The sequence below is a fragment of the Lithobates pipiens genome, unplaced genomic scaffold (genome assembly GCF_037356315.1).
Source record: "Lithobates pipiens isolate NorthernLeopardFrog02 unplaced genomic scaffold, aLitPip1_a1.2 Scaffold_35, whole genome shotgun sequence".
NCBI lineage: Eukaryota > Metazoa > Chordata > Amphibia > Anura > Ranidae > Lithobates > Lithobates pipiens.
In genome coordinates, this window is record NW_027507811.1 from 107,461 (window position 1) to 132,493 (window position 25,033).

The window sequence follows — 25,033 nt, forward strand, 5'->3', positions numbered from 1 at the left end:
ACTAAAACCTTATAGAATACCAGAGGCCCGACGGGAGGCAATACGTGGGGAGGTTCAAAGGATGCTGGAATTGGGTGTGATAGAGGAGTCCCAGAGTGACTGGTCCAGTCCTATTGTACTAGTGCCCAAACCTGATGGGAGCTGGTGGTTTTGTAATGATTTTCGACAATTAAATAAAGTTACAAAGTTGGACACCTACCCCATGCCGCGTATAGATGAGTTGATTGACCGGCTGGGAACAGCCCGATATATGACAACTCTTGATCTCACCAAAGGGTATTGGCAAATTCCCCTGGCCGAGTCGGCCAAGGAGAAAACTGCGTTTGTAACCCCAGATGGGGCATTCCAATATAAGAGAATGTCGTTTGGGTTACAGAATGCACCGGCAACATTCCAGCGGAAAATGGATAAGATTCTGAGGCCCCATCAGAAATATGCTGCAGCTTACCTGGATGATGTGATTATCCATAGCACAGACTGGGTCTCACATTTGCCAAAAGTACAAGCAGTCCTAGACTCTATCCGGGAAGCTGGGTTTACGGCCAATCCAAAGAAGTGTACCATTGGACAGGAGGAGGCCAAATATCTTGGGTACACTATTGGGAGGGGGGTGATAAAACCCCAAGTCAATAAAGTCGAGGCCATACAGAGTTGGCCACGTCCCAACAGCAAGAAACAGGTACGAGCCTTTCTGGGAATCGCTGGCTATTATCGACGATTCATTCCCCATTTTGCTTCTCAGGCTGTGCCCCTCACCAACCTGACAAAAGGGAAAGAGTCTGTCATGGTTAAATGGTCCCCAGAGGCTGAAGAAGCATTTCAGTCCTTAAAATCAGCCTTATGTAGCCAGCCAGTGTTGTACTCACCAGACTTCTCTAAGGACTTGGTTGTACAAACTGATGCATCAGACGTTGGGTTAGGAGCAGTGTTATCCCAGGTCTGGAACGGGGAAGAGCACCCAGTCATTTTCCTCAGCAGGAAGTTGAAGTCCCATGAGGTAAATTACGCCACGATTGAGAAGGAATGTTTAGCAGTGAAGTGGGCTCTAGATTCCCTTCGGTACTATCTGCTAGGTAGGCACTTTGACCTGGTGACTGATCACGCTCCTTTAAAGTGGATGGCTCAGAACAAGGAGACCAATAGAAGGGTAAATAGGTGGTTCCTGGCCCTACAGGAATTTAACTTTACAGTTAAGCATCGCCCTGGTGTTAAAATGGGGAATGTGGATGCTTTGTCTCGGATACATGCGTCTCTGACTGCTTGTGTTACAACCCCAAGGTTGAAACAAGAGGGGGGGGGGGTATGTGGCAGCAGGCAGGTAAAATCACCTGGTTGTATCCAGGATGGAAAATATGTATGCCCTAGATTCAGGATTTATGCGGACTTGTACAACTAGAGGGGAGTGCTGGGAGTCCTATAGGGGAAGAGTTAATGAGCCCAGCTGAAGTAAGTGGGCTCATTAAGGCCTCTACAAAAAACCCCAGCATGCTTAGGGAGATGCTCCATCCTGGAACCAGTTTTGTGTTTGTATTGACTGGGGAGTGTGACACCTGTTCTGTGCGGTGAGTTAACGCCTGTGTGGCAAACCTCTACAACAGAGACAGGGACTGGTGCAGCACAAGGCTGCACTCAGTTGTTAGACAGGGAATCTATGTGTGTAATTAGAGGTCAAGCTGACCAGGATTTATTTTCATGTTTTGTTTCATTTTTTGGCTGTTATATTTTTCATTGCATGTAGCATAAATAAACCGCACCTTTTGTTGTTTCCACCTACAACGCTGTCTGCTGTGCCTGATTTTTTTTTGTGTTGTGAACCCATCCAGGGGGTCACACACACCCGCTGCCGAGCTAACACCTCACACTACTCTTACCGGAACAGGTGGACTTGAATGTCAGCGACAACGAGTCATTAAGGCAAGGATGCCAGAATCGGCAAGACTCCAAAGGACCCGGGACCTCCAAACACGGCATACCCCAGCTGAAGTCCTTTGGGACGAAACATATCGGTCGTGGCTCTGCTCCCCATATTGCTTTTTTTTTGTCCTGTGATCGCCATTTTTATCGTATTGATGTATGCCTTTTTTTTAGAAATAAAAAAAAAACCTACCCTTTTTGACCTACACCATATGGAAACAATTTTACTTTTGCGGTCCAGTCTGGTCCTTCCCTTTTTTCGGTTGAAGATGTACCATCTCTGACGCTCTCCATGCCGGACTGTGCCAGTGTCCTCCATCCATAATCCTGGCCTTCAGGAAGAAGCTCAAGACCCATCTTTTCTGAAAACCCAGATGGACACTGGCGGCGAGAAGCTCCCTGAGGCGATTTTACTTCTCATATGTAGCGCTATACAAGTTATTCATTCATAATTAGCCACTATGTGGTGGTGGACTCGCTCGGGTCCTTTTTAGGACCTTTATAGCCATTTGGACTTTGTCACATTTCATTTTCCTTTCATTTGTATATGATTTATTCACGCATTATTTATGTGCATATATATTACGTGTTTATTTTTCAGCGCTATGTTATTTATCGTTCGTTATCCATTATCTTTGTCGCGCTGTTCTTGTAGCAGCTCTTCACCATTTATTTGCGTTAGCGCAGTATTATTTCCCATTTACACTTGGCCATTGGTAGCAGCAAAATAAAAATGAAGTTATTACCTTTTTGTTGAGTATATTTTGTGCTCCAAACTTTCCCAAACACGTAGTTCACTCCGCCTGGCATGGTTCCAATAGATATCGACAAAACACAAGATCATTAGACCAATAGTAAGCGTAGCGAGTCAGTTAGTCGGGGGGGTGGGGTTACTGTAGGTCAGGCTGGAGAACTCTATAGGTCAGGCTTCTGGTACCTCCCTCTGGTTCTAGAAACGGCTGGAAGTTTCTAGAAGCTTGCGGGTGGAGGACAAAGAGGCCATGATATGCATACAGTGCCTTTGAAAATCTATTCGCATCCCTTGACTTTTCCCACATGTTGTCATGTTACAACCAAAAACGTAAATGCATTTTATTGGGATTTTATGTGATAGACCAACACAAAGTGACACATAATTGTGAAGTGGAAGGAAAATGATAAATGATACAAATAAATATGTGAAAAGTGTGTGTGTGTGGGGGGGGGGGATTTGTATTCAGCCCCCTTTACTCTGATACCCCTAACTAAAATCTAGTGGAACCAATTGTCTTCAGAAGTCACCTAATTAGTAAATAGAGTCCACCTGTGTGTCATTTAATCTCAGTATAAATACAGCTGTTCTGTGAAGCCCTCAGAATTTTTTTTAGAGAACCTCACTGAACAAACAGCATCGTGAAGGCCAAGGAACACAGCAGACAGGTCAGGGATAAAGTTGTGGAGAAGTATAAAGCAGGGTTGGGTTATAAAAATATCTCCCAAGCTTTGACCATCTCACAGAGCTCTGTTCAATCCATCATCGGAAAATGGAAAGAGTATGACACAACCGCAAACCTACCAAGACATGGCCGTCCACCTAAACTGCCCGGGCCGGGCAAGGAGAGCATTCATCAGAGAAGAGCCAAGAGGTCCATGGTAAGTCTGGAGGAGCTGTAGAGATCCACAGCTCAGGGGGGAGAATCTGTCCACAGGACAACTATTAGTCGTCTCTCCACAAATCTGCCCTTTATGGAAGAGTGACAAGAAGAGAAGCAGCCAAGAGGTCCATGGCAACTCTGGAGGAGCTGCAGCTTTTTGTCGTCACATGACAAAATGTGGGAAATTTCAAGGGGTATGAATACTTTTTCAAGGCAATGTATTTATGGGAATCTGACCAATCCCCAGGCTTGGTGGCTTGGTATGGTGGTTGGGCCAGCCCATAAATGTTGTGGAGCCTGGCCAGCAAGGGAAGGTTTGTTGTTGTCAGGGTGGAAGAGGGAGTGCTGAGGCTGGATGTCCTGGCACCTGGGAGGGCACCCCAGAGCTGAGGAAGCTGAAGAGAGAGAGAGATCTCCACTATCCTTCAGTCTTTTCTAGGGGACACCCTAGCTAGCATGGGAGGACAGCAGGAGGCCTGAGCAGAAGTCTTATCCAAAGCAACCGGATTCCAAGGACAGTGCGAGTACCTCTACACCTCCCCCGTGGCCAGAGGGAGAAGGATGCCAGATGTACGCTGATCCCAATCCCTTGTTCTGGGATACATTACCAAGCAGCCAGGTGGGTGGGTGAAAGGGGATGTAGAGCTCCTGCAAGTATGGGACATTGCTAAAATTCCAGTAAGTAGACACAGAGATCCTATAAGAGGAATTCTACTTTGACAAATCAAGAAAGACTACTAGAGTTCCGGAGGGGATACAGTCCAGGATTTGTCCTTTTTCTGTGTATATAGTGGAGGAAGTTTGTCCTCCCGGCTAGGGTTGCCACCTTTTCTTCAAGTCAAACCCGAACGCTTTAATGGCGCAAAGCAATTTTTTTTTTTATAGTATAAACTATACATATATTTTGCTATTAAATAACAATTCTAATCATATGAAGTTAATAACAAGAGTCCCCCTTTACATCAGAGTTCCCCTTTTACATTAAAGTCCATGGAGTTCCCCTTTTACATCAGAGTACACAGAGTTCCCCTTTTATATTAAAGTCCATGGAGTTCCCCTTTTACATCTGAACTCGCAGAGTTCTCTTTTGCTGTAAGGGGGGACTCTGCAGACTCTGACATAAGGGATGCTCTGGAAACCCTGATCGAAAGGGGGAAACTGAGAACTCTGATGTATGGAGAGGACTCAGAGTACTTAGTGTACTCAGAGGCAGGAGGGAGACTTCAGTCACAGACAGGGATGGATGGTGACCTCACTCACCCCTTGGCAGTCAGCATCTCTCATCCAGATGCATCTGGAAAGCCATAGCCTGGTCTGAATAATGTGTCTGGGTTTCAGGCAGTCTGGATTCCAAACCCGAACTGTCTGGGTGAATCCCGGACAGGTGGCAACCCTACCTCCAGTCGTTCTTTTGAGTCAAGTTGGGCATCCCATAATCCCTCTACTCCATCTGTTGGAAGGCAACATGGTCTAATGTCATATTTCTGGCATTTCTACATATCTGTTTCCTATTCCCAAAGATCAGCCATGCTGAGACTTGCAGTTCCATGGCTTTAAAGGGTAAAGGTCTGACGTTCTTCCTGGTTGATACCAGGTCTGGAATGTAACAAGTTGCACATCAAAGCTTTGTATACATCAGGCCTCCATCAAGGCTCCAGACCATCTGTTGTTCTAACGCAAACTTGAAAGGGACCATAGCTGACACGATTGAATGTCCTGCTACAGAAAATCAAAATATCAAAGGCATTGAAGATTGACCAGGATACATACATGGACAATGCTGCCCCTAGAGGCCAAACACATTTCTTACACTTAATATAAGATATTAAAAGGACTACCTCTTGGCAATATCTCATTGGACAGGAGGTTAGTGGGGGTGGTTACGAATGGGTCTGAATGAATGTGTAAAAAGAGCACACAGGAAGAAATTTGTCCTTTTCGCTCTTGGTTCAAGCCTGGTGGCTCTCTGAGCCGCATGGCTTTCTCTTTTTACCATCTGAGCCTAGCTAATGATACAAAACCTCAAGGAAAGCATTGTGATTAGACATGCACTGCCAAAAAATGTGTTAGTTTTCGTTTCATTTGTTTTTTTTTGTTTTGTTTTTTCATTTTTTGGGTCATTCGTTATGATCGTAATTCGTACATTCATAAATGCATACATTCGTAAATTCGTTCATTCAGAAATTAGAAAATTCGGAAATTTGAAAATCAGAAAACCCAAAAATTAGAAAATCTGAAATAGTAACTAACTATTAAATTATAGGTATTGTAATTTCCTTTCAAATTTGCCTGTTAGTGAACACAAATTTATCTGAAGATACAAATTATCCGAAATAACGAATGCCGCATCTAAACAAAATGGTACAGAACAAATAAATAATAAATAATAATAATACGTTTTTATTATTGTTATTTCTTATTATTAATTCATTAAGTTCCATTTGTTTGGATACAGCATTCGTTATTTTGGATAATGTGTAACTTAAGATAAATTTGTATTTGTTACGTTCACTAACAGCACAATTTAAAAAGGAAATTACAATACCTATTAATTTAATAGTTAGTAATGGTTAAGTTATTATTAGTTAATTATAAATTCAGATTTCCGAATTGATGAATTTACGAATATACGACTGTACAAATTTACGGATGTGCAAATGTACACATTTTTTAGAATATTTGAATTTACAAATATTCGGAAAAATTTGTTAAACAGATTTTCGTTAATTCGGATATTTCCAAATTTGTCGAAATTCGTTAAACAAATTTGGAACGAAACGAATGGCGCATGTCTAATTATGATAAGTATCTTTGATAGTCTTGTGTTATGTGTTCTCTTGGTATATGTTTTGTAATATCTTTCCTTAGTATTTTATGTTAGCGTTTTCCTTTTTCTTGGGAAATAAATAAGACTTTGTTTTATTAAGCCGTGTGCTCGGTATCATAGCTAACCTTGTATTATTGTGATATCAACAGTAACATGTGATCAGAGTTTTAATAGACTAGCTAACTATAAGAATAGACATACATAGGTGCAATAAATAGAGGGGATCCATAACCACCCTTGAATAATATTTATTGTACCAAGTTGTTCTCCCCCCAATAAAACAACAAAAACAAGCCCGTGGACTGATCCTCTGTCTCAGAATGAAAGTAAACAAAATGCGTGTTGCCAGGCTGTGCCGGAATATGGGGACCCGGAATATGGGGATCCGATTCTTTTTTTTTTTTTAGTTTTTGGTGTCATTCGTTATGATTGCAATTAGTAAATTCATACATTCACACATTCGTACATTCGTAAATGCGTACATTTATAAATTTGTACATTCTAAAATTAGAAAATTCGGAAATTTGGAAATTAGAAAATCCGAAAACCCAAAAATTTTAAAATCTGAAATAGTAACTAACTATTAAATTATAGGTATTGTAATTTCCTTTCAAATTTGCCTGTTAGTGAATACAAATTTATCTGAAGTTACAAATTATCCGAAATAAGGAATGCCGCATCTAAACAAAATGGAATGGAACAAATTAATAATAAATAATAATAAAAAGGTTTTATTATTGTTATTTATTATTATTAATTCATTACGTTCCATTTGTTTGGATACGGCATTCGTTATTTCAGATAATCTGTAACTTAAGATAAATTTGTATTTATTATGTTCACTAACAGCCCAATTTAAAAAGGAAATTACAATACCTATTAATTTAATAGTTAAGTTATTATTAGTTAATTATAATTCAGATTTCCGAATTTATGAATGTATGAATTTCCGAATGTGCGAATATACGAATGTGCAAATGTATGAATTTACAAATGTGTGAATTTACAAATTTTCTAATATTTGAATTGACAAATATTCGGAAAAATTAGTTAAACGGATTTTCGTTAATTCGGATATTTCCGAATTAACGAATTTGTCGAAATTTGTTAAAAAATATCTTTGATCTTTGATATTCTTGTATTATGTGTTCTGTTAGTATATGTTTTGCAATATCTTTCCTTAGTATTTTATGTTAGTGTTTTTCTTTTTCTTGGGAAATAAATAAGATTTTGTTTTATTAAGCCGTGTGCTCGGTCTCATAGCTAACCTTGTATTATTGTGATATCAACAGTAACATGTGATCAGAGTTTTACTAGCAGACTAGCTAACTATAAGAATAGACAAGGTAATACATAGGTGCACTAAATAGAGGGGATCCGTAACCCCCTTGAATAATATTTATTGTACCAAGTTGTTTCCCCCCCCCCAATAAAACAACAAAAACAAGCCCCGTGGACTGATCCTCTATCTCAGAATGAAAGTAAACAAAATGCGTGTTGCCAGGCTGTGCCGGAATAGGGGGACCTGAAATCCGGTGACCCTCTAAGGCGGGGGGCTTCACAAATTTGCTTGAAATCTCGGAGTGAGCTAAAAAGTTAGGAGCAGTTTTTATTGAACTTACAACATCTGATCCGATTCCATCTGTCCCAAAAATATACAGATGGTGAATCCTACTTCACATCCATGCAGACAGGGGGTCCGCTTCCATCCAGTTGCCCCATAGAGGAGAGTGGGACTGTGTCCATGTCTGCTGCTTTGCATAGCAGAGCGAAAATGGACCTGCCATCCGCTGGATCAGCAGAGAGATCCCCCTTAGCTTAGCGGAGGCACCCGTGCGGGGGATGGGGTGTGTAAATGGAACTGAAACTGTTCAGTCCAGCTACCCGCTCAGGTCAGTCAAAGGGCTGCAACCTGCAAGCCACCAGCAGCAAAACTCATCAGCCCTTGTGGGGTGCTCTGGAGAAATCCAGATGACTCCTTAGACCCGGTGCTTTTGTTATTGCAAGGGCCCTAACCTTCGCCAAACATGCAGGCTTACTGAGTCTCCAAATACGGCCCACAGCTGGGGTCAGGGGCCCCTCACATGGCTCTTCAGGTCAGCTTCTGGTCTCTGTTTCACTCCAACATACACAATTCCTCCAGTGAAGGTTCCCCTGGCTGGCCATTGTACCATCTTTGGTTGCTGGGGCCCTTGGCACCCTGACCAACCAATCACATGCTTGCCCCAGCATTTACAGGAGGACAGCCCTTCCTATACCCACACCTGCTTTCCCTCCATCTGCTGCTACAGCCTGGGCTCTTCAGGCCCTCAGCTTCGCGGAAAGATGGTGAGGTGAAGGTGGGCTCACGGGAACCCCAATGTGAGAGAGGATTGCGATATGGACTCTCATGTAAGAAAGAATCTGATGCAAAATCTCATATAAGAATGGACTTTGATGGTGACACCAAAGTAAGGCAGGACTCTCATGGGGACCCTGATGTTAAGGGGGATCTGAAGGGGATCCTGATGTAAAGGGGGATCTGATGGGGAATCTCGTAAAAAGGGGCTTTGATGGGGACCCCGATGTAAAGTTAGGATGGCAGCAGCCGATCCGATGGACGGATCGGCCTCGGGGTGGCCAACATCGCAGGCTCGCTGGACAGGTAAGTGTCTTTATTAAAAGTCAGCAGCTACAGTGTTTGTAGCTGCTGACTTTTAAAAAAGAAAAAAAAAGCCCGGAACACCCCTTTAACGCAGCACACATTAACGTGTTCATTCAACCCACTGCAGTGCTGTGAATGAGCTCAAACGAAGCTCCATTTCTCCTTACCATTGACATTTCTAAGGGCTGCAGTTCCTCTGAGCTCCATAAGGTGGTGATTTCACTTCAACCCAGACAGGAAGTCTCTATAGTAAACAGGAAGTGATGTCAGGTACAGACAGGAAGTGATGTCAGGTATAAATATGAAAATCCCGGGTGAGAGGTGAGTCGGGAGGAAGTAGAGAGGAGACGTCGCTGGAAGAGGTAGCAGAGGAGGTAATAAGATCTTATTTTCTATTTACACCCAGTAACCCCCCCCCCCCCCCCCCCGTCATGTTCCGTCCTCTTCCTCCATAGTCACTGTGACGTCTTTTATCTCCAGCAGATGATGATACGCACATATATAGTGTGGGAACCTAGATTAACCCCCTCAGGGGCAGTATATATATATATATATATATATATATATCTTCATTATTAATTATCATCTGTACCTGTCTAGGCAGAAACCTGTATAGAACAAATGACGGCACGAATGAGGATGGAGGAGGACCGGAGTCACATGACTGAGAAGATACTAAACCTCACCCTGGAGATCATCTACCTGCTGACCGGAGAGGTGAGGGGGATTTTGGGAGGTCACATGACCACTCTTATCTCTATTAATAAAACAGACCTGACCGGAGAGGTGAGGAGGATTCTGGGAGGTCACATGACATCACTCTTATCTCTATTAATAAAACATAGACCTGACCGGAGAGGTGAGGAGGATTCTGGGAGGTCACATGACATCACTCTTATCTCTAGTAATAAAACACAGACCTGACCGGAGAGGTGAGGAGGATTCTGGGAGGTCACATGACATCACTCTTATCTCTAGTAATAAAACACAGACCTGACCGGAGAGGTGAGGAGGATTCTGGGAGGTCACATGACATCACTCTTATCTCTATTAATAAAACACAGACCTGACCGGAGAGGTGAGGAGGATTCTGGGATTCTAACATGATGTTCCTATTGGTTCTCCAATACAGAGATTTCCTTCTGTGGAGTTTGGTGGTCAGGTAACCATCACAGTGCCGTCACCTCCCTTCCTGACACCTTGTAAAAAAAATGAGAAGAAGATTCTAGAAGTCACCAAGAAGATGATGGAGCTGCTGACAGGAGAGGTGAGGAGGATTCTGGGAATTCTGGGACAATATCCAGTAACAGACAAGGGATGTGTCTGGATGGTGACTGTATCATTGTGTGTGTCAGGTTCCTATAAGGCAGTGATAGCGAACCTTGGCACTCCAGATGTTTTGAAACTACATTTCCCATGATGCTCATGCACTCTGCAGTGTAGTGGAGCATCATGGGAAATGTAGTTCCAAAACATCTGGGGTGCCGAGGTTCGCCATCACTGCTATAAGGTGTCAGGATGTCACTGTCTATTTATTTTACATAGGAGTATTTAGGAGGACACAAGGATCTCTACAAGGACGTCATGATGGACAATCAGCCGCCCCTCACATCACCGGGTAAGAGGAGACTTTATTGTAAAGGAGAGAGCAGTACGGAGGCTCCACCTAGATCCCCCATCATCTGATAAACACATAGAAACAATGTATTCAGTCAGTGTGTGTGTTTCCTACAGATGGATCCAGTAATGGGAACCCACCAGAGAGATGTCACGGAGATGATAATATTGTGGTTAAAGAAGAGTATAAAGAGGATGATGAGGAGTATGGACTGATGAAGGATCTTTCTGAAGGGCACAAGAATATAATGGAGCCACCTAATACCAGGAACCCACCAGAGAGATGTCCCCGTCCTCTGTATTCCCAGAAATCCACACAGGAAGGTCACACCATCCCCCACCATCATCAGGTAGATGAGGAACAATCACTGATAGTATCATTAGGATCTGTACATTATCTGCATTGTTACCATTGATGTCATTTTTATTCTATATTCAGAGTGGAAACCTGAGAGATCCTAAAGGTGAGGTTAAAGAAGAAGAAGAAGATGAGATAAAAGATGAGGATGATGATGATGAGGTGATGGAGGAGTCAGAGATTCCAAAAGGACACAAAGATCTGTACCAGGACACCATGGTTGAGACATCCATCAATAGGAACCCACCAGAGAGATGTCCCCGTCCTCTGTATTCCCGGGATTCCACACAGGAAGATCACACCATCCCCCACCATCATCAGGTAGATGATTGACCATTTATTGGTAGTTATGATTTATACACAAGCATGTTTATTACAATTAATGTTTTATCATACATTCAGGGTGAAAACGAGAATGAGAACTATAATATTGTTATTAAAGAAGAGTATGATGAGGAGTATGGAGTGATGGAGGAGTTTTTGGGTGGACACGAGGATATGATGGAGCCACTTAATACCAGGAGCCCACCAGAGAGATGTCCTCATCCTCTGTATTCCTGGGATTCCACACAGGAAGATCAGGATTCTGAGGTATATCGACTCGACAAATCGTAAACCATAAATGAAAAACCATGTCATTACTGTATATCGTCCAGATTGTAAATACATTTGCATTTTTGTGTTTGATGTTTTTCAGGATGAAGACCATATTTCTAAAATAGAAGCAAACGGGGGGAAAAATCAGAAGTCGTCACTGAACAACCCGTCTTATAAAGAGGAGGAAACTCTACCAGAGGTTAGAGCAGGTAAGAACCACTGAACAGTAATAGGTGTCAGGATGTCACTGTCTATTTCTCCATGGAGGAGTGGGAGTATTTAGAAGGACACAAGGATCTCTACAAGGACGTCATGATGGACAATCAGCCGCCCCTCACATCACCGGGTAAGAGGAGACTAGATTATGAATTAAATGAGGAGGAGATACTGGACACCATATGAAAGGTCCATCTCCATTCCTCAATATAACGTCATGTTCCCAACAAATGAGGAGGAGATACTGGACACCATATGAAAGGTCCATCTCCATTCCTCAATATAACGTCATGTTCCCAACAAATGAGGAGGAGATACTGGACATCATATGAAAGGTTCATCTCCATTCCTCCAATATAACATCATGTTCCCAACAAATGAGGAGGAGATACTGGACACCATATGAAAGGTCCATCTCCATTCCTCAATATAACGTCATGTTCCCAACAAATGAGGAGGAGATACTGGACACCATATGAAAGGTCCATCTCCATTCCTCAATATAACGTCATGTTCCCAACAAATGAGGAGGAGATACTGGACACCATATGAAAGGTCCATCTCCATTCCTCAATATAACGTCATGTTCCCAATGAATGAGGAGGAGATCCTGGGCTCCACATGGAAGGTCCATCTCCATTCCTTGGGTCTTTGATCTCCTCCATACACAATGACTGCCTGTAGAACACAAATGAGGAGGAGATACTGGACACCATATGAAAGGTCCATCTCCATTCCTCAATATAACGTCATGTTCCCAACAAATGAGGAGGAGATACTGGACACCATATGAAAGGTCCATCTCCATTCCTCCAATATAACGTCATGTTCCCAACAAATGAGGAGGAGATACTGGACACCATATGAAAGGTCCATCTCCATTCCTCAATATAACGTCATGTTCCCAATGAATGAGGAGGAGATCCTGGGCTCCACATGGAAGGTCCATCTCCATTCCTCAATATAACGTCATGTTCCCTACAAATGAGGAGGAGATACTGGACACCATATGAAAGGTCCATCTCCATTCCTCAATATAACATCATGTTCCCAACAAATGAGGAGGAGATACTGGACACCATATGAAAGGTCCATCTCCATTCCTCAATATAACGTCATGTTCCCAACAAATGAGGAGGAGATACTGGACACCATATGAAAGGTCCATCTCCATTCCTCTAATATAACGTCATGTTCCCAACAAATGAGGAGGAGATACTGGACACCATATGAAAGGTCCATCTCCATTCCTCAATATAACGTCATGTTCCCAACAAATGAGGAGGAGATACTGGACACCATATGAAAGGTCCATCTCCATTCCTCTAATATAACGTCATGTTCCCAACAAATGAGGAGGAGATACTGGACACCATATGAAAGGTCCATCTCCATTCCTCAATATAACCTCATGTTCCCAACAAATGAGGAGGAGATACTGGACATCATATGAAAGGTCCATCTCCATTCCCCAATATAACGTCATGTTCCCAACAAATGAGGAGGAGATACTGGACACCATATGAAAGGTCCATCTCCATTCCTCAATATAACGTCATGTTCCCAACAAATGAGGAGGAGATACTGGACACCATATGAAAGGTCCATCTCCATTCCTCAATATAACGTCATGTTCCCAACAAATGAGGAGGAGATACTGGACATCATATGAAAGGTCCATCTCCATTCCTCAATATAACGTCATGTTCCCAACAAATGAGGAGGAGATACTGGACACCATATGAAAGGTCCATCTCCATTCCTCAATATAACGTCATGTTCCCAACAAATGAGGAGGAGATACTGGACACCATATGAAAGGTCCATCTCCATTCATCAATATAACGTCATGTTCCCAACAAATGAGGAGGAGATACTGGGCACCATATGAAAGGTCCATCTCCAATTCTCAATATAACGTCATGTTCCCAACAAATGAGGAGGAGATACTGGACACCATATGAAAGGTCCATCTCCATTCCTCCAATATAACGTCATGTTCCCAACAAATGAGGAGGAGATACTGGACACCATATGAAAGGTCCATCTCCATTCCTCAATATAACGTCATGTTCCCAACAAATGAGGAGGAGATACTGGACACCATATGAAAGGTCCATCTCCATTCATCAATATAACGTCATGTTCCCAACAAATGAGGAGGAGATACTGGGCACCATATGAAAGGTCCATCTCCAATTCTCAATATAACGTCATGTTCCCAACAAATGAGGAGGAGATACTGGACACCATATGAAAGGTCCATCTCCATTCCTCCAATATAACGTCATGTTCCCAACAAATGAGGAGGAGATACTGGACATCATATGAAAGGTCCATCTCCATTCCTCAATATAACGTCATGTTCCCAACAAATGAGGAGGAGATACTGGACACCATATGAAAGGTCCATCTCCATTCCTCAATATAACGTCATGTTCCCAACAAATGAGGAGGAGATACTGGACACCATATGAAAGGTCCATCTCCATTCCTCAATATAACGTCATGTTCCCAACAAATGAGGAGGAGATACTGGACATCATATGAAAGGTCCATCTCCATTCCTCAATATAACGTCATGTTCCCAACAAATGAGGAGGAGATACTGGACACCATATGAAAGGTCCATCTCCATTCATCAATATAACGTCATGTTCCCAACAAATGAGGAGGAGATACTGGGCACCATATGAAAGGTCCATCTCCAATTCTCAATATAACGTCATGTTCCCAACAAATGAGGAGGAGATACTGGACACCATATGAAAGGTCCATCTCCATTCCTCAATATAACGTCATGTTCCCAACAAATGAGGAGGAGATACTGGACACCATATGAAAGGTCCATCTCCATTCCTCAATATAACGTCATGTTCCCAACAAATGAGGAGGAGATACTGGACACCATATGAAAGGTCCATCTCCATTCATCAATATAACGTCATGTTCCCAACAAATGAGGAGGAGATACTGGGCACCATATGAAAGGTCCATCTCCAATTCTCAATATAACGTCATGTTCCCAACAAATGAGGAGGAGATACTGGACACCATATGAAAGGTCCATCTCCATTCCTCCAATATAACGTCATGTTCCCAACAAATGAGGAGGAGATACTGGACACCATATGAAAGGTCCATCTCCATTCCTCAATATAACGTCATGTTCCCAACAAATGAGGAGGAGATACTGGACACCATATGAAAGGTCCATCTCCATTCCTCAATATAACGTCATGTTCCCAACAAATGAGGAGGAGATACTGGACACCATATGAAAGGTCCATCTCCATTCCTCAATATAACGTCATGTTCCCAACAAATGAGGAGGAGATACTGGACACCATATGAAAGGTCCATCTCCATTCCTCAATATAACGTCATGTTCCCAACAAAAGAGGAGGAGATACTGGACACCATATGAAAGGTCCATCTCCATTCCTCGGGTCTTTGTTCTCCTCCATTCCTCGGGTCTTTGATCTCCTCCATTCCTCGGGTCTTTGTTCTCCTCCATTCCTCGGGTCTTTGATCTCCTCCATTCCTCGGGTCTTTGTTCTCCTCCATTCCTCGGGTCTTTGATCTCCTCCATTCCTCGGGTCTTTGATCTCCTCCATTCCTCGGGTCTTTGATCTCCTCCATTCCTCGGGTCTTTGTTCTCCTCCATTCCTCGGGTCTTTGATCTCCTCCATTCCTCGGGTCTTTGATCTCCTCCATACACAATGTCTGCCTGTAGAATACGAAGAGTTGAAATGCGTTGGTTGATGAAGTTTCTCCTTCTCAGATGGATGTGATGTCGGGAATTCCTCGGAAGGATCTCGGATGTCCTCTGCAGATTATGACGGAGAAGAAAACGGAATTGCAGCCGATTCTCAGAACGAAAAACCTTTCTTGTGCTCGGAATGCGGTCAAAGTTTTAAATGGAAAACCAGCCTGGAACGACACATGAGGGTTCACACCGGTGAGACTTTTCCATGTGAAGAGTGCGGGAAACGTTTTAGGCAGAAGGACAGGCTCAAGGCACACCTGAGGATCCACACGGGGGAAAAGCTGCATATTTGTACGGAGTGCGGGAAATGTTTCGTGTGGAAAGATTCACTCATCAGACACCTGAGGATCCACACCGGTGAGAAGCCGTTTTCTTGTCTAGACTGCGGGAAAAGCTTCACTCAGAAAAGCAATCTTTGGAGCCATCAGAAGGTTCACATAGAGAAGAGTTCCATGTCGTTTTCCGAGTGCGGGAACTCTCTTGATTATACGTCTGAACTTCCCATACATCAGAGAGCCCAAGCCAGTAAGATGTTGTCGTGCTCGGAATGTGGAAAACTGTGTGTAAGTAAATCAGAACTTACCATACACCAGAGAAGTCACACCGGTGAGATGCCGTTTTTATGCCCGGAGTGCGGGAAGTGTTTCTCGCGACAAGGGAGCTTAACCAGTCACATGAAAATGCACACTGGAGATAAGCCGTTCTCCTGTCCGGTGTGCGGGAAATGCTACGGCCGGAAAAGTGAACTCGGTATACACCTGAACGGTCACACGGGCCAACATCGCTTTTCATGCTCGGAGTGCGGGAAAGGATTCTCTCACAAGGAAAAATTTCGCAGACACCAGAGAACCCACACGGGCGAGCGACCTTACACCTGTTCGGAGTGCGGGAAAGGCTACCAACAGAATTCGCACCTCCTGGAACACATGAGACGGCACACCGGAGTATGCCCGTTCCCGTGCAAAGTGTGCGGGAAGAGTTTCCCTCTGCAATCTGCCCTTGATAAACACCAGATCAGGCACGCCGGGGAGCGTCCCGCTTCAAACAAATCGAATGCTGATAAAGGGCGCCTCCGAAGGCAGCGGAAAAAAAGTCACGCGGGTCAGCGGTCCCTTTCCTGACCAAAGTGCGGGAAATGATTCATCGATCAATGAGAATTCACAAGAGACAGTGAAGATACTTCACCTTAGAAACCACCCAGGTGGACAACCTCTTCCATGCTCTCCACACCGTAAAGGTTTCCTTCAGAGAGAACTTCTGGGACTCGAATTCTATGAGCTCATTGGCTCCAGCTAGACTCCTCCCATAAGATAAGGGGTTCCCACCAATGGGTCCTCAGGAAAAGACCCTTAGCAGAAGTCCACACCAAGCATCCCTCCACTGATATCATGGGGGGGACTACTAGTCCCAGGATCCCTCCACTGATATCATGGGGGGACTACTGGTCCCAGGATCCCTCCACTGATATCATGGGGGGGACTACTGGTCCCAGGATCCCTCCACTGATATCATGGGGGGACTATTGGTCCCAGGATCCCTCCACTGATATCATGGGGGGGACTACTAGTCCCAGGATCCCTCCACTGATATCATGGGGGGACTACTGGTCCCAGGATCCCTCCGCTGATATCATGGGGGGACTACTGGTCCCAGGATCCCTCCACTGATATCATGGGGGGGACTACTGGTCCCAGGATCCCTCCACTGATATCATGGGGGGGACTACTGGTTCCAGGATCCCTCCACTGATATCATGGGGGGGACTACTAGTCCCAGGATCCCTCCACTGATATCATGGGGGGACTACTGGTCCCAGGATCCCTCCGCTGATATCATGGGGGGACTACTGGTCCCAGGATCCCTCCGCTAATATCATGGGGGGACTACTAGTCCCAGGATCCCTCCACTGATATCATGGGGGGACTACTAGTCCCAGGATCCCTTCAGTGATATCATGGGGGGACTACTAGCCCCAGGATCCCTCCACTATTATGGGGGACTACTGGTTCCAGGATCCCTCCACTATTATGGGGGACTACTAGTTCCAGGATCCCTCCACTGATATCATGTGGGGGCTACTAGTCCCAGGATCCCTCTGCTGATATCATGGGGGGACTACTGGTCCCAGGATCCCTCCACTGATATCATTGGAGGACTACTAGTCCCAGGATCCCTTCACTGATATCATGGGGGGGGACTACTGGTCCCAAGATCCCTCCGCTGATGTTATGTGGGGCTACTAGTCCCAGGATCCCTCCACTATTATGGGGGACTACTAGTCCCTGGATCCCTCTGCTGATATCATGGGGGGACTACTAGTCCAAGGATCCCTCCACTATTATGGGGGGACTACTGGTCCCAGGATCCCTCCACTGATATCATAGGGGGACTACTGGTCCCAGGATCCCTCCACTGATATCATGGGGGGGGGGACTACTGGTCCCAGGATCCCTCCACTGATATCATGGGGGGGACTACTGGTCCCAGGATCCCTCCACTGATATCATGGGGGGGACTGCTAGTCCCAGGATCCCTCCACTGATATCATGGGGGGACTACTGGTCCCAGGATCCCTCCGCTGATATCATGGGGGGACTACTGGTCCCAGGATCCCTCCGCTAATATCATGGGGGTACTACTAGTCCCAGGATCCCTCCACTGATATCATGGGGGGACTACTAGTCCCAGGATCCCTGCACTGATATCATGGTGGGACTACTGGTCCCATGATCCCTCCACTGATATCATTGGAGGACTACAAGTCCCAGGATCCCTCCACTGATATCATGGGGGGGACTACTGGTCCCAAGATCCCTTCAGTGATATCATGGGGGGACTACTAGCCCCAGGATCCCTCCACTATTATGGGGGACTACTGGTTCCAGGATCCCTCCACTATTATGGGGGACTACTAGTTCCAGGATCCCTCCACTGATATCATGTGGGGGCTACTAGTCCCAGGATCAATCTGCTGATATCATAGGGGGACTACTGGTCCCAGGATCCCTCCACTGATATCATTGGAGGACTACTAGTCCCAGGATCCCTCCACTGATATCATGGGGGGGGACTACTGGTCCCAAGATCCCTTCAGTGATATCATGGGGGGACTACTAGTCCCAAGATCCCTCCGCTGATGATATGTGGGGCTACTAGTCCCAGGATCCCTCCACTATTATGGGGGACTACTAGTCCCTGGATCCCTCTGCTGATATCATGGGGGGACTACTAGTCCAAGGATCCCTCCACTATTATGGGGGGACTACTGGTCCCAGGATCCCTCCGCTGATATCATGGGGGGGACTACAAGAATCCAACAGAAGCACCAAGCCAAAAAGATTAGAGAGTCCAGAATGCTTTAATGATTCTTCAGCAACATCACATTGAACATCCCAACGCGTTTCGTGGGGCCGAAAGCTCCTCCTCCATCAGGACTTCAGACTTTGATTGACTCATGGATATTTTGTAGCAAAATTCTCTTTATTCAAATGTAGATTAACCACTTCATGTCCGGAGCCACGTCTCCCACACATGTTACAAGCTGCATTTTTTTTTTTTTTGTTAGGAATTGTATTTATATTTTCTGATAGGAAGGGATCTGATGAAACGTTTCCAAATGTCATTTTTTTTCATGTTGCACCGCGAAAAATGACCATAAAATGAATGTTAGTGCATCAAATACAATAAAGTTCCCGTTTTGTAGGAAGAAAAATGTAAAAGTTGGATTTGTGTCGAGTAAATAGATACGAAACGCGCCGAGCCCCAAACCGGTGGGTTTTCCAGACCCTCCGAGCCGACCTACTGGTGACTTGTCCTGTAATGTCAACACCTGAGGGAGGACGTCTCTCTAGCCCCACCTACAGGCTGGTTTTGGGGCCTTTAAGCCGGGACCGGTCATCGACCAAGCAGGACTAAAACAGTACTTACCTTTCTACTGACCAAGCAGGACTAAAACAGTACTTACCTTTCTACTGACCAAGCAGTACTAAAACAGTACTTACCTTTCTACTGACCAAGCAGGACTAAAACAGTACTTACCTTTCTACTGACCAAGCAGGACTAAAACAGTACTTACCTTTCTACTGACTCAGCAGGACTAAAACAGTACTTACCTTTCTACTGACCAAGCAGGACTAAAACAGTACTTACCTTTCTACTGACTCAGCAGGACTAAAACAGTACTTACCTTTCTACTGACCAAGCAGGACTAAAACAGTACTTACCTTTCTACTGACTCAGCAGGACTAAAACAGTACTTACCTTTCTACTGACTCAGCAGGACTAAAACAGTACTTACCTTTCTACTGACTCAGCAGGACTAAAACAGTACTTACCTTTCTACTGACCAAGCAGGACTAAAACAGTACTTACCTTTCTACTGACCAAGCAGGACTAAAACAGTACTTACCTTTCTACTGACTAAGCAGGACTAAAACAGTACTTACCTTTCTACTGACTAAGCAGGACTAAAACAGTACTTACCTTTCTACTGACTCAGCAGGACTAAAACAGTACTTACCTTTCTACTGACTCAGCAGGACTAAAACAGTACTTACCTTTCTACTGACCAAGCAGGACTAAAACAGTACTTACCTTTCTACTGACTAAGCAGGACTAAAACAGTACTTACCTTTCTACTGACTCAGCAGGACTAAAACAGTACTTACCTTTCTACTGACTAAGCAGGACTAAAACAGTACTTACCTTTCTACTGACTCAGCAGGACTAAAACAGTACTTACCTTTCTACTGACTAAGCAGAACTAAAACAGTACTTACCTTTCTACTGACCAAGCAGGACTAAAACAGTACTTACCTTTCTACTGACCAAGCAGGACTAAAACAGTACTTACCTTTCTACTGACCAAGCAGGACTAAAACAGTACTTACCTTTCTACTGACTCAGCAGGACTAAAACAGTACTTACCTTTCTACTGACTAAGCAGGACTAAAACAGTACTTACCTTTCTACTGACTAAGCAGGACTAAAACAGTACTTACCTTTCTACTGACTAAGCAGGACTAAAACAGTACTTACCTTTCTACTGACCAAGCAGGACTAAAACAGTACTTACCTTTCTACTGACTAAGCAGGACTAAAACAGTACTTACCTTTCTACTGACCAAGCAGGACTAAAACAGTACTTACCTTTCTACTGACCAAGCAGGACTAACTACAGGGCAATAAACGTTATCCAGGGCAGGTGGGCAGCTACCCTTTAAGCATGGTGGTGGTGGACCCACCTGCGAACCAATTGCACGTTGGGCAGGCCAGATGGACGGCCACCTTGAAGTCTCTTCAGGCCGTGACCTTTTAACCACCTCAATACCGGGCACTTTTACCCCCTTCCTGCCCAGGCCATTTTTCAGCGCCGTCACACTTTGAATGACGATTACGCGGTCGTGCTGCACTGTAATCATGTGACATTTTTATCATTTTCTTCACACAAATAGAAGCTTTGTTTGGGTGCTATGTAATCACTGCTGGGGGGTTTTTTTTCCAAAAAAAAGATTGAAAAAAATATATATATATCTTTTTTTGTTCCTGTCAGTAAATTTTGTAAATAAGTAATTTTTGTCCTTCACTGATGAGGTGGCACTTATGGGCACTGATGAGATGGCACTTATGGGCACTGATAGGCGGCACTTATGGGCACTGATGAGGTGGCACTTATGGGCACTGATAGGCGGCACTTATGGGCACTGATAGGTGGCACTTATGGGCACTGATGAGATGGCACTTATGGGCACTGATAAGTGGCACTTATGGGCACTGATAGGTGGCACTTATGGGCACTGATAGGCGGAACTTATGGGCACTGATGAGGTGGCACTTATGGGCACTGATAGGCGGCACTTATGGGCACTGATGAGGTGGCACTTATGGGCACTGATAGGCGGCACTTATGGGCACTGATAGGTGGCACTTATGGGCACTGATGAGATGGCACTTATGGGCACTGATAAGTGGCACTTATGGGCACTGATGAGGTGGCACTTATGGGCACTGATAGGTGGCACTTATGGGCTGTGCTGATGAGTTGGCACTTATGGTCACTGATAGGTGGCACTGATGAGGTGGCACTTATGGGCACTGATAGGCGGCACTTATGGGCACTGATGAGGTGGCACTTATGGGCACTGATAGGCGGAACTTATGGGCACTGATGAGGTGGCACTTATGGGCACTGATAGGTGGCACTTATGGGCACTGATAAGTGGCACTTATGGGCACTGATGAGGTGGCACTTATGGGCACTGATAGGTGGCACTTATGGGCTGTGCTGATGAGTTGGCACTTATGGTCACTGATAGGTGGCACTGATGAGGTGGCACTTATGGGCACTGATAGGCAGAACTGATGGGCAGCACTGATGAGGTGGCACTTATGGGCACTGATGAGGTGGCACTTATGGGCACTGATGAGGTGGCACTTATTGGCACTGATGGGCTGTACTGATGAGTTGGCACTTATGTCACTGATAGGTGGCACTGATGAGGTGGCACTTATGAGCACTGATAGGCAGAACTGATGGGCTGCATTGATGACGTGGCACTTATGGGCACTGATAGGCGGAACTTATGGGCACTGATGAGGTTTGCACTTATGGGCACTGATAGGCAGAACTGATGGGCTGCATTGATGACGTGGCACTTATGGGCACTGATAGGCGGCACTTATGGGCACTGATGAGGTGACACTTATGGGCACTGATAGGCGGCACTTATGGGCACTGATGAGGTGGCACTTATGGGCACTGATAGGTGGCACTTATGGGCACTGATAGGTGGCACTTATGGGCACTGATAAGTGGCACTTATGGGCACTGATGAGGTGGCACTTATGGGCACTGATAGGTGGCACTTATGGGCACTGATAGGTGGCACTTATGGGCACTGATAGGTGGCACTTATGGGCTGTACTGATGAGTTGGCACTTATGGTCACTGATAGGTGGCACTGATGAGGTGGCACTTATGGGCACTGATAGGCGGCACTTATGGGCACTGATGAGGTGGCACTTATGGGCACTGATAGGCGGAACTTATGGGCACTGATGAGGTGGCACTTATGGGCACTGATAGGTGGCACTTATGGGCACTGATAAGTGGCACTTATGGGCACTGATGAGGTGGCACTTATGGGCACTGATAGGTGGCACTTATGGGCTGTGCTGATGAGTTGGCACTTATGGTCACTGATAGGTGGCACTGATGAGGTGGCACTTATGGGCACTGATAGGCAGAACTGATGGGCAGCACTGATGAGGTGGCACTTATGGGCACCGATGAGGTGGCACTTATGGGCACTGATGAGGTGGCACTTATTGGCACTGATGGGCTGTACTGATGAGTTGGCACTTATGTCACTGATAGGTGGCACTGATGAGGTGGCACTTATGAGCACTGATAGGCAGAACTGATGGGCTGCATTGATGACGTGGCACTTATGGGCACTGATAGGCGGAACTTATGGGCACTGATGAGGTTTGCACTTATGGGCACTGATAGGCAGAACTGATGGGCTGCATTGATGACGTGGCACTTATGGGCACTGATAGGCGGCACTTATGGGCACTGATGAGGTGGCACTTATGGGCACTGATAGGCGGCACTTATGGGCACTGATGATGTGGCACTTATGGGCACTGATAGGTGGCACTTATGGGCACTGATAGGTGGCACTTATGGGCACTGATAAGTGGCACTTATGGGCACTGATGAGGTGGCACTTATGGGCACTGATAGGTGGCACTTATGGGCACTGATGAGGTGGCACTTATGGGCACTGATAGGTGGCACTTATGGGCACTGATAGGTGGCACTTATGGGCTGTACTGATGAGTTGGCACTTATGGTCACTGATAGGGGGCACTGATGAGGTGGCACTTATGGGCACTGATAGGCAGAACTGATGGGCAGCACTAATGAGTTGGCACTTATGGGCACTGATGAGGTGGCACTTATTGGCACTGATGGGCTGTACTGATGAGTTGGCACTTATGGTCACTGATAGGTGGCACTGGTGAGGTGGCACTTATGGGCACTGATAGGCAGAACTGATGGGCTGCATTGATGAGATGGCACTTATGGGCACTGATAGGCGGAACTTATGGGCACTGATGAGGTGGCACTTATGGGCACTGATAGGCGGAACTTATGGGCACTGATGAGGTGCCACTTATGGGCACTGATAGGCAGAACTGATGGGCTGCATTGATGACGTGGCACTTATGGGCACTGATAGGCGGCACTTATGGGCACTGATGAGGTGGCACTTATGGGCACTGATAGGCGGCACTTATGGGCACTGATGAGGTGGCACTTATGGGCACTGATAGGTGGACCTTATGGGCACTGATGAGGTGGCATTATGGGCACTGATGGGCTGCACTGATGAGGTGGCACTTATGGGCACTGATAGGCGGCACTTATGGGCACTGATGAGGTGGCACTTATGGGCACTGATAGGCGGCACTTATGGGCACTGATGAGGTGGCACTTATGGGCACTGATAGGTGGACCTTATGGGCACTGATGAGGTGGCATTATGGGCACTGATGGGCTGCACTGATGAGGTGGCACTTATGGGCACTGATAGGCGGCACTTATGGGCACTGATGAGGTGGCACTTATGGGCACTGATGAGGTGGCACTTATGGGCACTGATAGGTGGCACTTATGGGCACTGATAAGTGGCACTTATGGGCACTGATGAGGTGGCACTGATGAGGTGGCACTTATGGGCTGTACTGATGAGTTGGCACTTATGGTCACTGATAGGTGGCACTGATGAGGTGGCACTTATGGGCACTGATAGGCAGAACTGATGGGCAGCACTGATGAGGTGGCACTTATGGGCACTGATGAGGTGGCACTTATGGGCACTGATGAGGTGGCACTTATTGGCACTGATGGGCTGTACTGATGAGTTGGCACTTATGGTCACTGATAGGTGGCACTGATGAGGTGGCACTTATGGGCACTGATAGGCAGAACTGATGGGCAGCACTGATGAGGTGGCACTTATGGGCACTGATGAGGTGGACCTTATGGGCACTGATGAGGTGGCATTATGGGCACTGATGGGCTGCACTGATGAGGTGGCACTTATGGGCACTGATAGGCGGCACTTATGGGCACTGATGAGGTGGCACTTATGGGCACTGATAGGTGGCACTTATGGGCACTGATAGGTGGCACTTATGGGCACTGATGAGGTGGCACTGATAGGTGGCACTTATGGGCTGTACTGATGAGTTGGCACTTATGGTCACTGATAGGTGGCACTGATGAGGTGACACTTATGGGCACTGATAGGCAGAACTGATGGGCAGCACTGATGAGGTGGCACTTATGGGCACTGATGAGGTGGCACTTATGGGCACTGATGAGGTGGCACTTATTGGCACTGATGGGCTGTACTGATGAGTTGGCACTTATGGTCACTGATAGGTG

General features: G+C 45.5%; 2 protein-coding genes across 3 annotated transcripts in view; both read left to right on the forward strand.

Moving 5' to 3' along the window:
* The window catches only part of LOC143955422 (uncharacterized), a 178,942-nt gene that overhangs the window by 8,295 nt on the left and 145,614 nt on the right, over positions 1-25,033 (forward strand). The gene's annotated exons all lie outside the window — the stretch shown is intronic.
* Positions 9,094-19,295, forward strand: LOC143955625 (uncharacterized). Of its 2 annotated transcripts, XM_077465723.1 has the most exons (9): positions 9,095-9,393; positions 9,620-9,736; positions 10,152-10,286; positions 10,565-10,637; positions 10,754-10,986; positions 11,076-11,315; positions 11,397-11,585; positions 11,692-11,800; positions 15,592-19,295. In XM_077465723.1, the coding sequence occupies exons 2-9, from the start codon at positions 9,641-9,643 to the stop codon at positions 16,695-16,697; spliced, it is 2,181 nt and encodes a 726-aa protein (XP_077321849.1). In that variant the 5' UTR covers positions 9,095-9,393; positions 9,620-9,640; the 3' UTR covers positions 16,698-19,295. The 2 variants fall into 2 exon arrangements, with proteins under 2 accessions (XP_077321850.1, XP_077321849.1); XM_077465724.1 differs by lacking the exon at positions 9,620-9,736 and having other exon boundaries at positions 9,094-9,393.